Raw genomic sequence first — 15,594 nt, 5'->3', positions numbered from 1 at the left:
GGCTCGTTATTCAGTATCCTTCTGCTGTGTTCCAAAAGCAGCTTCTTTACTTGGCATCATGATAGAAACTAGCAAACTTGTTACACACAAAAAGATTCTAGGTCTGACCAACCATCTCAGCCGTGGGCAAAAAGATGACAGTCAATGAAATTCTAAAATAAATTTTTAACACAATGATCAAAAAGAAGATACAGCCCAGTGTACCATTTGCATATAAAGTAAAAACACAGTCCAAGGCAAGAGCCAGCTATGCCACAAAGCTCTCCACACCTTGTTAACTTCAACAGGTTTAGCATTTGTCTTCTGAGACCCACCACCCTGTAAGTAGATAGCCAGTGATCACTCCGGCCTCTGCAACACAGCTGCCTTAAGGCTGCGGCATATAGTAGGGCCTGGCCTGCACAGAGAGAGAAAATAACACGGTTCACTATATAATTCACAGCACACAACCCATCCATCCCAAACATATCGTGTCATCAGAGGTGTTTGTAGTTTGGGCTATAAGTAGACTACCGTATCAGTGCAATCAATTATACCTGCCTCCAATTAGTCCAACCCCATTACAGCCATTGGCTCACCGCAAATGTGACGCACACAACCACTCCCAACCCAGTGCAACTTAACGCAATAATATGGAGATGAATTAAAACAGGAACATTAGTCTACCCAGTTATAAACTACTGTCCACATATTTGAATAGATCACTTAAACCAGGGCTTATCAGTATGATCAAAGTCACAAAGTAAAATCTCAATCTTTGGTTGTTAGATTCCCTGCCCTGTGGCCTTTCTGCAGCTCTCCCAGGAAAGCAAATACACCTAAACTCGGTCCTCTCTTTGGCCACTGAAAAAACACTGAAGACCATTAAAAGGTCCTGTGGATGTGGGATATAACAATAAAACTGTCTAAGAGAACAAGAAAACAGGAGAGACATTTGGAAATAAAAACCATCAAAAGAACACACTGATAGACTACACACTATTTCACACTACATAAACACTATATCATCACCAAGAGCAAATTAAAAAGAATAAAAAGTAATATGTTGACTAATTTTTCTTCCTGGCCATGTCCAGTCCCTGTGCCAGGTACCAAAGCTGACTTTTGAGTTGAATCAGCTGCACTCATTTTACTGGTTTCACTAAAGAAAGGGACAATAATACACACCCACAAAGAAGTTATTGCAGCTAGGGCTGCAATAACAGCTGTTAGATTATGAAATGTAAATGTGATGGTAACAAGTCTCCAGTGTGTACCAATGTAAAGATGAGTTCTGTTGTTAATGATGAAGTCATGTTGAGTTGTGTTGAGGTTGAGTCAGTGAATAGTTGTTTGCTGCCATCTTTTTCTTGTGTGTCTGCTGTCTCTGAGCTCTCTGTTTGATCTTCTCTGATGTCTCCAGACTCTGTCAGGCTGCTGAATGGTTCCAGTCTGTGTTCAGGCAGACTGGAGGTGAAGTCTAACCAGAGCTGGTCCTCAGTGTGTGAAGCTGACTTTGACCAGCAGGATGCAGAGGTGGTCTGTAGGGAGCTCGGCTGTGGGCCTCCTTTGGCCCTCCAGGGGGCGCTGTATGGAGAAGTGGAGGCTCCAGTGTGGAGCAAAGAGTTCCAGTGTGGAGGCCATGAGTCTGCTCTCCTGGACTGTAGAAGCTCAGGCTCACCTAGAAACAGCTGCTCACCTGGCAAAGCTGTTGGACTCACCTGCTCAGGTAGAAGAGGAGCTGCTGCTTTGATGTGGCTCAAACTCACTTTATTTGTTTATTGATGACTCTCTGCTTTCTGTTCAGAGTCTGATGATGTCAGGCTGGTAGGAGGACCCAGTCGCTGTGCAGGAACTCTTGAGGCAAAAAATCTGGGAGAGTGGAGACCAGGCTTTCTCTCGACCCTGAAAGAAGCAGCTCTTGTTTGCCAATATCTGGACTGTGGCTCAGCTGTTTCTATACAAACAGCACGCTCCTCATTTAAATTTGTGTGGTCGATTCTTTCTGACTGTTTTCCGCTGAGGGATTGTACAACATCAGATTACATGAATAAAATCCTGAATCTCACCTGCTCAGGTAATCATATTGATGAAGTTATCAATGACTTCATATATGACAGAGATGTACCAAGCTGTGACAGATAGCAGCAAGAATAGCAGCAGACTCTCCATCAGTCACAACATGGGTTTCAGGAATCCTCTAAACCATCCTCCAACCAGCCTGAAAGGACTCCTTCAGCCTAACAGCCTTCCAAGGTGTTTATAAAGAAGTACAAAAATAAAGGCTGGAGGAATAAAAATAATCCTAGGTTTCTCTTCAACACTGTAGCCACACTAACAAAAAGTCAGAGCTCTGTTGAACCAACCATTTTTTAAACCTTAACTAGTAATGAATTCGCTCTCGCATTTGTTTGTTATCCTGCACTGTAAATAAACGCTCACTGATATCATCAGCCTTTGCTCGCATGGGGCAATCGTGGCTCAAGAGTTGGCAGTCTCGGTTGTTGTGTCCTTGGGCAAGACACTTCACAAGTTGCCTACTGGTGGTGGTCAAAGGGCCAGGTGGCGCCAGTGTCCGGCATCCTCGCCTCTGTCAGTGCACCCCAGGGCAGCTGTGGCTACAATGTAGCTTGCCATCACCTGTGTGTGAATGTGTGTGTGAATGGGTGGATGACTGTATGTAGTGTAAAGTGCTTTGGGGTCCATAGGAACTAAGTAAAGCGCTATACAAATACAGGCCATTTACCATTTTGGCTCCTCCTTCACTAACATCTCACGACCTGCTCCGTAAACCATGACAAATCATTTATGTACCACAGGCCTTCAAGCTGGCAGTTGTTAAACCATTACTTTAAAAGTATGGCATTATTTTTGTGCCACTATTCTGAGCGCACATAAAATAAATTTGCAGGTGCAAGTGTTACATTTTGAGGAGAAATTTATTTTGAGTGAAGAAAAGCTAAATTTGAGTGAAAAAAAAATCATTGCTGCATGCAAAACATGTATTTTAGTGTTTGCTATTATCCATACACACTAGAGTTGGATGTCTTGAGACCAGTCTTGGTCTCGAGAACACTTTTACGTGGTCTTGGTCTCGTCTTGGTCTCGTCTTGGTCTCGACGGACGTTGGTCTTGGTCTTGTCTTGGTCTCGCTCTCTCGGTCTTGCGTTCTCAAATCGACGTAGTGTTCAGGGAGATTTGGAGTCAACAACCATGGTTGTTTCTTATGTTTCTTGCATTTGCACATTTTGCTTATACCAAGGATAAAATAGAATGAGTCAGCTTTCTGTGGTTGATAAAAGTTGGAAGTTAGATTCCCTGCCCCGAGGCCTTTCTGCAGCTCTCCCAGGAACGCAAATACACCTCCACTCGGTCCTCTCTTTGGCCACTGAAAAAACACTGAAGACCATTAAAAGGTCCTGTGGATGTGGAATATAACAATAAAAAGGTCAAAGTGAACAAGAAGACAGAAGGGACATTTGAAAATAAAACCATCAAAAGAACACATAAAAGTCAATACACTATGATCACCAAGGACAAATGAAAAAGCTTAAATATAAAAAGCTTAAAATATAAAATATTTTCTCTCTGGCCATGTCCTGTCCCTCAGACAGGTACCGGAGCTGACTGTTTAGTGAAGTCAGTTGCACTCATTTTACTGGTTCCACAAGAAAAGGGAAAAATAATCATCAATAATCACCCACAAAGGAAAATCCCAGTAGGCTAGGGCTGCAATAACAGATGTTGGATTACAAAGTGTAAATGTGATGCTAAAAGTCATATTGGAGTTGAGCTGAGTTTGAGTCAGTGGATAGTTGTTTGCTGCCATCTTTTTCTTGTGTGTCTGCTGTCTCTGATCTCTCTGTTTGATCTTCTCTGATGTCTCCAGACTCTGTCAGGCTGCTGAATGGTTCCAGTCTGTGTTCAGGCAGACTGGAGGTGAAGTCTAACCAGAGCTGGTCCTCAGTGTGTGAAGCTGACTTTGACCAGCAGGATGCAGAGGTGGTCTGTAGGGAGCTCGGCTGTGGGCCTCCTTCGGTCCTCCAGGGGGCGCTGTATGGAGAAGTGGAGGCTCCAGCGTGGAGCAAAGAGTTCCAGTGTGGAGGCCATGAGTCTGCTCTCCTGGACTGTAGAAGCTCAGGCTCACCTAGAAACAGCTGCTCACCTGGCAAAACTGTTGGACTCACCTGCTCAGGTAGAAGAGGAGCTGCAGCTTTGATCTGGTTCAAACTCACTTTATTTGTTTATTGATGACTCTCTGCTTTCTGTTCAGAGCCTGATTTCAGGTTGGTGGGAGGAGCCAGTCGCTGTACAGGTACACTGGAGTTTAAACATATGGGGGAGTGGAGACCAGTGTATGGCTTTTTCTGGACACTGAAAGAAGCAGCTGTTTCCTGTGAACAACTGGACTGTGGCTCAGCTGTTTATATAGAAATGGTAGACTCCTCACGCACAACTGGGTGGTTGATCAGTTCTGATTGTGTTCTGTCCAGATCTCCTCTGAGAGACTGTGCAACATCGCATTACACTGACCAAATCCTGAAACTCACCTGCTCAGGTAATCATACTGAGTCATCCGTGACTTCATATTTGACAAAGATGTACCAAGCTGTGACAGATAGCAGCAAGAATAGCAGCCAACCAACCAGCCAGAAAGGACTCCTTCAGCCTAACAGCTTAATAATAATAATAATCATAAATTTTATTTATGAGCACCTTTCAAGTCACCCAAGGACACTTTACAATAGGATAAAACACTTAGTAAAACAATGGCAGAATAAGAACAATAAAACAAAAGCAGTGGATTCACAGTGAATATGCAGATTTGAACAGATGAGTTTTGAGTTGGGATTTAAACTTTCCAAGTTGCTGCTTTCAACAGGTGTTTATGGAGAAGTACAAACAAAAAGGCTGGAGGAAGTGAAACTGGTTATTGTTATTGTAAAACAGAGAGCAAGACGGGAAGTGGGAAATGTTCCAGGAGAGGAGCTGGGCTGAGAGCAGGAACTAGAACAGAAGTCAGCACGGATGTAGATCTATATGTTAATGAAGCACAATGAGCACACCTGTGCAGGTACATATCAGATATACATGCTCATTTAAGTTGTGTCTAGTTTCTTAGGGTATATTCACTATAGTGGCATGTTTACATATGATAGCACCATCACGTTCTCATCCCAAAATGTAACATATGTGACAAATTGTTGGTATGTTACGCTTTTGGCCACCCAACCCATCTGTATGTGAGTTGTGTTTAGTTTCTGAAGTTATATCACTATAGTGGCATGTTTATGATTGCACATAATCAAATCTATACTAGTTTCATTGACAGATCATCTGTCTTTGCATTATAAATAGCATTTTGCTTCAAAAGTGTTGCATATGCGTATGATATGATCCACAAATGTAAACAAAGATTTACAAATGTGTACAATTATTTGTGTTGAACTTTTGAGGACTCACAAGTGCATGCTTTAATCCAGACACAAATACAAAGCAAGCAGAGGTAGATTGGTCTTAAATAGAAGCCCCCGGTGCACCGTGTGACTAACTAACTAACTTTTCCCCACTCTGCGACACACCCACTGCGTCAAACCATGGGAACTGGTGATTCTTTCTGAGACATGTGAAGCTAAAGACACCAGAAACCATAGTCAATTGTCTCCCAGGGGCCAGAGCAGGCAACATTGAGCGAAATTAAAACTGCTGGCTATGGGCAAATGTAAATTCAGTAAAGTTCTTATTCACGTCGGCAGTAATGACACCCAGTTACGTCAATCAAACATCACTAAAATTGCCTTAAATTGCTGGCTGTCTGAGTGTCCAAAAACCAATGTGGGCTTTGTAAATAATTGGAAAACTTGCTGGAGAAAACCTGGTCTTCTTAGGAGAGCTGTCATCCATCCCACCTTGGGTGGAGCGGCTCTCATTTCTAGAAATCTGGCCAAATTTATTAAACCCCCAAAAACGTGACTATCCAGAGTTGGGACCAGGAAGCAGAGTTGCAGTCTTATACGCCTCTCTGCAGCTTCTCTCCTCCTGTTATCTCCAATCCCCTTAGAGACTGTGTCAGCTCCTAAACAAACAAAAAAAAACCAAGCTAAAAATCAGCAAAAAAAAAAAAAATCCCAAAGACAGAAAAAAACAAAACAAAAGTCTCTGTTAGTACATGAAGTAACAATTGATCAACAAAATAGGTTTACTCTTCCTTACAGAAACCTGGTTGCAGCAGGATGAAAATGTTAGTTTAAATGAATTAACACCCCCGAGTCATACTAACTATCAGAATACTCGAAGCACAGGCCGAGGGGGCGGTGTGGCAGCAATCTTCCACACCAGCTTATTAATCAACCAAAGACCAAGACAGAGGTTTAATTCATTTGAAAGCCTGATGCTTACGTAAACCGGGGACATGTGTCCCTCTCTTATATAAAGAGATCTATACTGCTGACCCCAAGTATAACATCTACAATATCTGAATCTAGGGCTTGTATCACAAATCTTAGACCTAGGCTCTTCCAGTTTAGAATTATCTCAGGCTTTCTCAGATTCACGCTCACCGATCTGCTAGGTTTGGGAAGGAGACTGGCAGTAGCAGTCTCTGTAAGAGTAAATAAGACCTCCAACCCACACAACACACAAGACCACAGATTTACGAAACAGAAAATTAGCTTTATGTAAATATTTTGTTAAGTTCCATTTGCTTTTTTATTAAAGCATGAATACCTTCAAGTGTAATAAATAACTCAAATATTCCACAAAAATCATTTAAACCAGCGGTCCCCAACCTTCTTTGCGCCAAAGACCGGTTTAATGTCCGACAATATTTTCACGGAAAGGCCATTAAGGTGTCGCAGATAAATACAACAAAATTAAATAATACAACCAAGACAAAAACTATATTTTGTAAATATAATAATAAGTGTGAATTCACTGCGTAATTGTGTAACTTTATTAGCAGCGTCCTCCTGAAATGCACCAACATCATTGAGAGTAACATCCAACTCTCTGCCCCTTAATGCTCTCTGGTCGCTATGGCAACGCGTAAATATTTATTTCAAAACAAAACAACTACAACACGGGAAAAGACAGAATTAACGATAAAACCCCTGAAAACCATAAATTTCACGTCCAAGCCTCAACTCTCGCGGCCCGGTACCAAACGACTCACGGACCAGTATCAGTCCGTGGCCCGGAGGTTGGGGACCGCTGATTTAAACAACCAGAATGCATGTAAAATAAGAAAAAAATGAAATATTTCAAAACCCCCAACAAAAACCTTTCTTTGGATACAAATGTCTAAAACTACACATAATGTCTCTTTCACTTACAAAATCTTACCTTTGTGTTGACAAATCGTGCAATACACACAGATCAGGTTGTATTCCCAAGTGGGGTTTTGAGACTAATTTAACTATCGCACAGATCCACAAATGTGAGGTGAATTCAAGTTGCAGTATAAACATCTAACCTTCCACATTAAACATGAGAATGTTTATTTTTTCAAGTAAACTGGAAATTAAACTAGGAAACATGATTTACTATCATGGTCCTATCTTTGTGTGTAGCTTAATTAATATTATTTGATTTATTGTTATATGTGGTTCAGTTTCCTTGTTTTTCCTAGTGTTGTCATTTGTATTTCTACTTCTCTTAGTTATTTTGTGGTTTATTTATAATTTCTAGTCTTTAGCTTTTGTTACTGTGCCTCCCCTGTGTTCCACCTGTCATGTCTAGTCACCCAGTAAGTTGTGTTCTCATGTCTGTTCTTTCCCAGTCTGTGTCTGCGGCCCTTTCTCGTACTCGCGTTCTTGGTGAGTCCAGACTTGCCGAGAACGCGAGCACGGACTCGCGATTTGTACAGTTGGAACACCAGCGTACCCGAGGATGTCACAGGTCTGGAGTTTTTACTACTGTCCCCTCTTAAAATAACTTTGATTAATATGTTATGAAGCTTAACTTTAATCTCAGCCAAACTGATTTACTTAGGAACAAATAAAACACAGAAATAAACCAAATTTGGAAATATATGATATCTTGATAAATCGAGCAGATATTTGAAGTTTACACATCTACATTCTCGCTTGAAAATAACTTAAAAGTTTATTTTGTGACCCAGAAAGAGTAATATTTAAAAGTCTTTAGCCGCGCTCCTCCATCATTGCCGCGTTTGGGTTTTGGACGAAATGCATTCTGGGATATTTAGCTGTACCAAGGACACACAAGTCACCACCAATGAATGCTCGATAAAACAGGCGGAAGGGGGAACACATCCGGGAATTTTTCACGTTCTCGGCTTGATGCGTACTTTGAATTGGAACAGTACTTGGTCTCCGACTGATGACGTATCACGAGTGCACGAGAACGCAAGTACGCATATTGAGTACCTGTGTCTTGGCTACAACTATAGCTTGCCTTCACCAGTGTATGAATGTGAGAGTGAATGAATAGTGGTATTGTAAAGCGCTTTGAGGGGTCCCGAAAAGCGCTATATAAATGCAATCCATTAGATCAGTTCCCGACCTCCCAGCCCATTGTTCCTTCAGTGGGCTGGTTTCAGTCATTATGCAAATGTACTGTTTATAAGATTGGGGAAACCTGCTGTCAGCTGAGACTGAAGAAGTCACTTGGATGAGTGACAAAACGTTTCTCCCACTGAAAATGCTACGTCCAGATGAATTGAATCAACTTTTGGAGATTCCTAGTCTGTTCCTAGTTCTAGTTTCCAGGTTTCAGTTTCGGGTTATTTTCTTGCATCTAATGTTTTTAATTTTTTTTGGTCACAACAAGTAAAAGCTGCCTCTTTGAGTTAAACTTTTCCTGAACTGAACCACACAGCGATACATGAGAGAACAAAACAACCATAACTAAGAACTATAAATGGAAATGACTACAGTATGAAAAAACAGGGAAACTGAACCATGAATAACACTAAACGAAAGAACATTAATTAACCAGTAGCACAAACACTGGGTCAGATGCTGTAGCTGTACAATGATTCTATTATATTCTAAATAATAGTCTACATACATGACTTTGTATTAATGTGTTGAATAAACACAGAAGAACACAGGAGTGTGTGGAATGAACTGATCTTCTCTGATGTCTCCAGACTCTGTCAGGCTGCTGAATGGTTCCAGTCTGTGTTCAGGCAGACTGGAGGTGAAGTCTAACCAGAGCTGGTCCTCAGTGTGTGAAGCTGACTTTGACCAGCAGGATGCAGAGGTGGTCTGTAGGGAGCTCGGCTGTGGGCCTCTTTCAGTCCTCCAGGGGGCGCTCTATGGAGAAGTGGAGGCTCCAGTGTGGAGCAAAGAGTTCCAGTGTGGAGGCCATGAGTCTGCTCTCCTGGACTGTAGAAGCTCAGGCTCAGCTAGAAACAGCTGCTCACCTGGCAAAACTGTTGGACTCACCTGCTCAGGTAAAAGAGAGGAGCTGCAGCTTTGTAGTTCAAACTTACTTTATTCTTTGACTGATGGCTCTTTGCTTTCCATTAGAGCCTGTCAGGTTGGTGGGAGGAGCCAGTCACTGTGCAGGAACACTGGAGCTGAAATATCTGGGAGAGTGGAGACCAGTATATGACCTTCTCTGGTCCCTTAAGAAGGCAGTTTTACTCTGTTACCATCTAGACTGTGGCTCAGCTGTTTCTGTCACACAGAAGAAGGAGTCCACATGGAGATCTAAATGGAGTATCAGTCCTTACTGTGTTCAGCCAGGATGTCTTCTGAGAGAATGTGCAATATCGGATTACAATCACTTCATCCTGAATATCACTTGCTCAGGTAATCTTATTGATGAAATCATCCATAACTTCATATTTGACAGAAATGTACCAAGCTGCAAAAGATAGCAGCAGACTGTTTCCATCAGTCACACTCTGGCAGTGCTTCAGAAATCCTCTGCTTTTTTATGTCTGTCCATCTTCATCAGCCACTACATCTCTCTCACATCTCTTTCAGGATCCTTCTACTACATTTCAACAGCAGCTTCTTTAATTGTCATTATGAAGGGAACTAACAAACTAATGTCTACGTATTTGAACAGATCACCTGGGCTTTTTTTTTTTTTTTTTTTAGTATCATCAAAGTCACACAGCAGAGTCTAAGGCTACGTTCACACTGCAGGTCTTGATGCTCAATTCTGATTTTTTGATCAAATCCGATTTGTCTGCTTGTTCACACTACAAATAAAATGCGACAGCAAACGCGCTCTAGTGTGAACACTCAAAGCGGCCCGCATGCGCAAAAGAAGAAGTCACACACAACGCGCTCTGTTTAGACCCAGACCCAACAGTACTGTTTGACTGATGGCCCTTAATATAAAGACTTCGGACTTTACGTTTCCCAATTTTTGCTTGAAGTTATTTTGTTATTTACATAATGTACATAACCTAATAATTATCTTTATTGCTGTTTTAGAGGAGCGGTGCTTCAAAGGATAGTTGCAGATTTCTGTCAGAATCTGCAGATTATACAGTACAAATAAAATGTTCACGTTGTCTTCCCAACAGTTTGACTAACATCTACACTGGATGGCCAGGAAGCGTTCGCGATGTCTTCTCCGGAGCTGATAATTGGCGTCTGTTTTGTGTCAGTGACGTAAAAGACGATTTAATGCGACATGACTGTTCAAACAGCAGTCGTTTTCTAAAACATCGGATATGTATCGGATTCAGTAGGGGAGACCGGGGATAGTTGTAACGTGGGTCAGTTGTAACACTTCTAATTTCTCCAATCAGGGCTAAGTTTAAAATCATGTGATTTCCTCTGTACATGCACAATTCAGTTCTTCTATCACTGGTGAAAAATCAGCACCCTTCGACAAACAGACAATTTTAGAAGAAAGAAACTAATTTGTGTGCCAAAAAGTAAGTTTTTTGACTTTATTTCATTTTCTAATAGCACTAACTGCTTTGCAGTTAAACTCATCAAACTTAAATTATGTTATTTGTATGTCTATGGGGATATATTCTGTGCATGTCTTTAGTGCTAATGTTTTAGGTGTTAGCTGTAATGCAAGCTAGATCGTGGCTATAGGAGTCTGGGTCAGTTGTAACAGCAACAGCCTGGGTTAGTTGTAACAACCATGCAAATGTTACAACTTACCCCACTATTACTTTAACTCATATTTTTGTGTTTTCTTTGAATTACAGTATGCCTAGGTCATGGAAAAGACAGACTGACCGAGGGGTGCCTCTCAGTATTTTGGAGAGAGCATCAAATGATGTTAGAAATCAGGGAAAGTCCACCAGATCTGTGGCAAAATTGTATAGCATTTGCCATGTCACTTTGCACCGATTTTGTAAAGAGAGGAAGAAGCTGGAAGAGCAGGGATCAATGGAACTCCCACGTGTAGGATACCATAGTGGAAAGAAGGTCTTCACTGATAAACAAGAGAAGGAATTAACAGAATACCTGATGAGAGCTGCAGATGCATTTTATGGACTATGTCCACGTGAGGTAAGCAGATAGGAAGCAATAAAGGATAAGACAAGGGAAAGTTAGAAATTTGTAATGGTAGCAATTTAAAATATAGTATATCAGAAATACTAACATATTTCGTGATTAAAATTACAGGTAAAAGAACTGGCATATCAGCTTGCAGTGAAACATGGATGTAAATATCCAAAGTCATGGGACAAATTCTCAAGGGCTGGACCAGACTGGTTCTCAGCCTACATGAAACGAAACCCAACTTTGTCCATTAGAAGTGCTGAGGCTACAAGTCTGGCACGGGCCACCAGTTTTAATCAACACAATGTAGCAATGGTTTTCAAAAAATTTGATGAAGTGCTAAAGAGACACACCTTAACAGCAAATGACATATGGAATATTGATGAGACTGGCATAACAACTGTGCAAACCCCGGACAGAGTGATTGCAAAACGTGGCACTAAACAAGTTGGTGCAATGACATCAGCAGAGAGAGGTTCACTGGTCACCCTTGCATGTGCAGTTAATGCCATTGGCAACACAATTCCTCCAATGTTTGTGTTCCCACGCATACGTTATGCAGACCACTTTGTCAGAGATGGGCCAGTAGGAAGTATTGGCAGTGGAAATAAGTCAAGATGGACGCAAGAAACAGAGTTCCTCATCTTTCTAAAGCACTTTGCAAACCACACCAAGGTCAGCAATGGAAAAAAAAAAAAAAAAAAAAAAAAAAAAAAGTGATTCTTCTCATGGATAACCACAGTTCACACCTGTCAATTGCAGCCATTGACTTCTGCAAGAGCAATGGAATTGTGATGCTCACATTTCCCCCTCACTGCAGTCACAAACTCCAACCACTTGACAGGAGTGTTTATGGCCCACTGAAAAAGATGGTGAACAGTGCAAGTGATTCCTGGATGAGAATGAATCCAGGAAAGACCATGACAATATATGAAATACCAGGTCTTGTCAGGACGGCACTTCCAGCAGCAGCTACACCAAAGAATATACAGGCTGGATTCCAGTGCTGTGGAATTTGGCCATACAATCCAAACATATTTGAGGACAGTGACTTTGCTCCATCACAGGTCAGATAGTCCTTCTCCAGCAGTCCATATGGACATTTCTCCAGCTGACCAACAGTCCGCTCCTCTTGCTGCTCATCTCACCAGTCCTACAGCTGACGACATGACCACGCCTCCAGATGCTCACATCTCCAGTCTCCCAACTGACCTCCAAGCTGCTCCCTCATCAGGCTGTGATGAAAACCCACAGACCTCCTTGATCTTTAACCCAGAACATGTGCGACCCTTACCAAAAGCTGGACCTAGAAAAACCCCTTCAACGGGAAGAAAAAGGAAACAAACAGCAATACTCACTGATACACCAGTTAAGATGGCCCTTGAAGCAGACCAGAGAAGCAGGAAAATAAGTTTTCCAATGAAGAGGCTGTGCCAGAAACAAGGCAAATCCACTCCCACAAACCTAAAACAATCCAAACTTTCCACATCACGAAAGAAAAATCAGAAAATGAATAACACTGAACAGGACAACACAGATTCCTCAGATGCTGATGAGAATTTCTGTATTGTGTGCATGGAAAACTTCAATAACTCAAAGCCAAAAGAAGCTTGGGTTAAGTGCCTGACCTGTGCACTGTGGGCTCATGAGGCCTGCACTCCAGGACAGCCATACATCTGTCACCACTGTGATTCTGATGGTGATTAAAAACTTGACAAAAACACATATAGTTCATTTGATGAAGCTGGTGCACAGCTACATTTTTTCAGGTTAATTATTATGTTCAAATGTGGCAAGAGTTGTCGGTTATAATCCCCACCGAGCCAATGAAGACTCAATGAAGGCCAACCAAAATTATTGAAAAATTCAGTTGGTGAAAAGTTTTTTTGTTACAGTATGTTCAAAATCTATATTTCTGCACTCTGTCACACACTCCTACACACACTCACAAACACACAAATAGCTACATAAATGTTTATAAGTGCATTCAGGTGTTGAATAAAATAGATTACATTTTAAGATTTTGTCAGTACCCTTATTTCATTGTGTTACATCTCACCCCGGGGTATGTTACAACTAACCCAGACTATGGGGTTAATTGTAACATTTCACTCTTTGTGTTTGAGAGCATACCATGCAATGGGTAATTGTGCTGCAGAGAAAATAGCTGCACTATTTAATAGCAGAGACATGTAAATACTTTGCATTACATTTTGAATCCACTACCTTAAAAGAGCTCCAAGCTACAGACAGAAATGTCAAAAATGTTACAACTATCCCCGGTCTCCCCTACCACATACGAAAGTGACCCAGATCGGATTTGAAAATATCAGATTTGTGCCGTTCACGCTGTCATAACATGATCGGATATGGGTCACATAGGGTCCAAAAAAAAAAAAAAAAAAAAAAAAAAAAACCTGATTTGATGCACTTTCGCCTGCAGTGTGAACGTAGCCTTAGTGTAAGTTCTGTGGCTTCATAACATTTGGCAGTTGGAATCCCTGTCGCTTTCACTGTGGCTTTTGTGCAGATCTCCCATTTACGTTACTATGCTGCCACTATGTAACGGAGCGAAGGTGATTTTATTTCCACAGTGTTTTTTTAAAGGAGGGAAATCTTCCTCCAAACGGACAGAGCAGTGGAGCCGCCAAGGGAAAGCACACAAATAAAAACTGTATAGTTAAAATATAATTTATCATATTTAAATAGTTAAAAATATAATATAATATAATAAAATATAATATAATATATATTTTCAAGCATTCTTTTTCTTTTCCTTTTTGCCTCTCTGTCAGTGACTTTTGCTCGGTTTCACGAGACCAAGTTTTCTTTTTTGATGGATCGTAGGATCGTTTTTGTGGGGGGAGGGAAGGGGGATTTTAGGGGTTGTTTTTTTCCTTTTTTTTTTTATCATTGATATGCGTGGTTATTGTTTCTGTTGTTTATTTATTTTTATTTATTTATTCTTTTCATGTTTTTGTTTATATAATGTATCTAAAATTACCCGCATTTCCTCCTATGGAAACATTTGTTTGCTTAATTGCAGTAGCGCACTCCGAGAAATGGTTTCCCACACATCATGTTATAATAGAGGGGGAAAAGAAACTATAACAAAAGAGATTGAGCTGATATGACAGACCTTAAAATAATTTCTTTAAATGTTAAAGGGTTGAATAATGCTGTTAAAAGACAAAAACTTCTTTCATTCTTGAAAAAGGAAAAAACACAAATTGCCTTACTCTCAGAAACTCATTTAAATGATCTGGAAAACTCAAAACTAAAAAGAAATTGGGTTGGCCAAGTTTTTTACTCATCATATAACACAAAAAGCAGAGGAGTAGCCATCCTTATCCATAGCAAGTTGCCACTAACCATAGAAAAAGTCATAAAAGATAAGGAAGGACGCTACATTCTTATATCCGGTTTCTTATTTAGAGAATCTGTTTCTATAGGATGTGTTTATGGTCCAAATTCAGAAGATGTCTCTTTTTTTCCCCCCCCCAATCTCTTAACCCATGTTTCAGCCATAGCTTCCCCATATTTGGTGTTCAGAATCAGAATCAGAATGGGGTTTATTGCCAAATGTTGAGCAGGTTTACAACATTAGGAAATTGCTGCGGTGCTTCAGTGCAAACATGGTGTCATAAATAACACTTAAATAGACATGGAAAAAATAAAAGTAGGGATAAGAATTAAAAGTGCTACGTGGAAAGATATGTGCATGAGATATACATGAGATATACATGAGAGTAAGAATTAAGAGTGCTATGTTGGATATATACATGAGTGCAGGTGGTGATCAGTGCCAAACATGGAATGATACAGTGAACACAGCGTAGGGTCATGTGTTAGTGGCGGGGACAGTCATATGGTTATTGTTCATGTGTCCAACAGCAGAGGGGAAGAAACTGTTTTTATGGCGGGAGGTTCTGGTGCGAATGGACCGGAGCCTCCTGCCTGAGGGGAGCAGGTCAAACAGACTGTGTCCAGGGTGAGAAGGGTCAGCTGAGATCCGAGCTGCACGCCGCAATGTCCTGGAGGTGTACAGGTCCTGCAAAGATGGGAGTCTGCAGCCAATCACCTTCTCAGCAGAGCGCACAACACGCTGCAGTCTCTGTTTGTCCCTGATAGTGGCTCCAGCGTACCACACGGTGATGGAGGAGGT

The 15,594-nt window shown here is 41.2% G+C and overlaps 1 protein-coding gene across 1 annotated transcript in view; it reads left to right on the top strand.

Moving 5' to 3' along the window:
* Window positions 1–15,594, top strand: part of LOC120730432 (deleted in malignant brain tumors 1 protein-like) — a 390,545-nt gene that overhangs the window by 326,884 nt on the left and 48,067 nt on the right. Inside the window, exons 20-25 of the mRNA XM_040026837.1 lie at window positions 1,403–1,708; window positions 1,787–2,056; window positions 3,869–4,174; window positions 4,253–4,537; window positions 9,092–9,397; window positions 9,474–9,758. Of these exons, the coding sequence (XP_039882771.1) occupies window positions 1,403–1,708; window positions 1,787–2,056; window positions 3,869–4,174; window positions 4,253–4,537; window positions 9,092–9,397; window positions 9,474–9,758 (1,758 nt within the window). The remainder of the gene's footprint in view (window positions 1–1,402; window positions 1,709–1,786; window positions 2,057–3,868; window positions 4,175–4,252; window positions 4,538–9,091; window positions 9,398–9,473; window positions 9,759–15,594) is intronic.

Source organism: Simochromis diagramma, unplaced genomic scaffold (assembly GCF_900408965.1).
Source record: "Simochromis diagramma unplaced genomic scaffold, fSimDia1.1 OVJJ01000293.1, whole genome shotgun sequence".
In the NCBI taxonomy this organism is placed as follows: domain Eukaryota; kingdom Metazoa; phylum Chordata; class Actinopteri; order Cichliformes; family Cichlidae; genus Simochromis; species Simochromis diagramma.
Note: the sequence above shows the minus strand (reverse complement) of the source record. Positions and strands in the feature narration are given on the sequence as shown.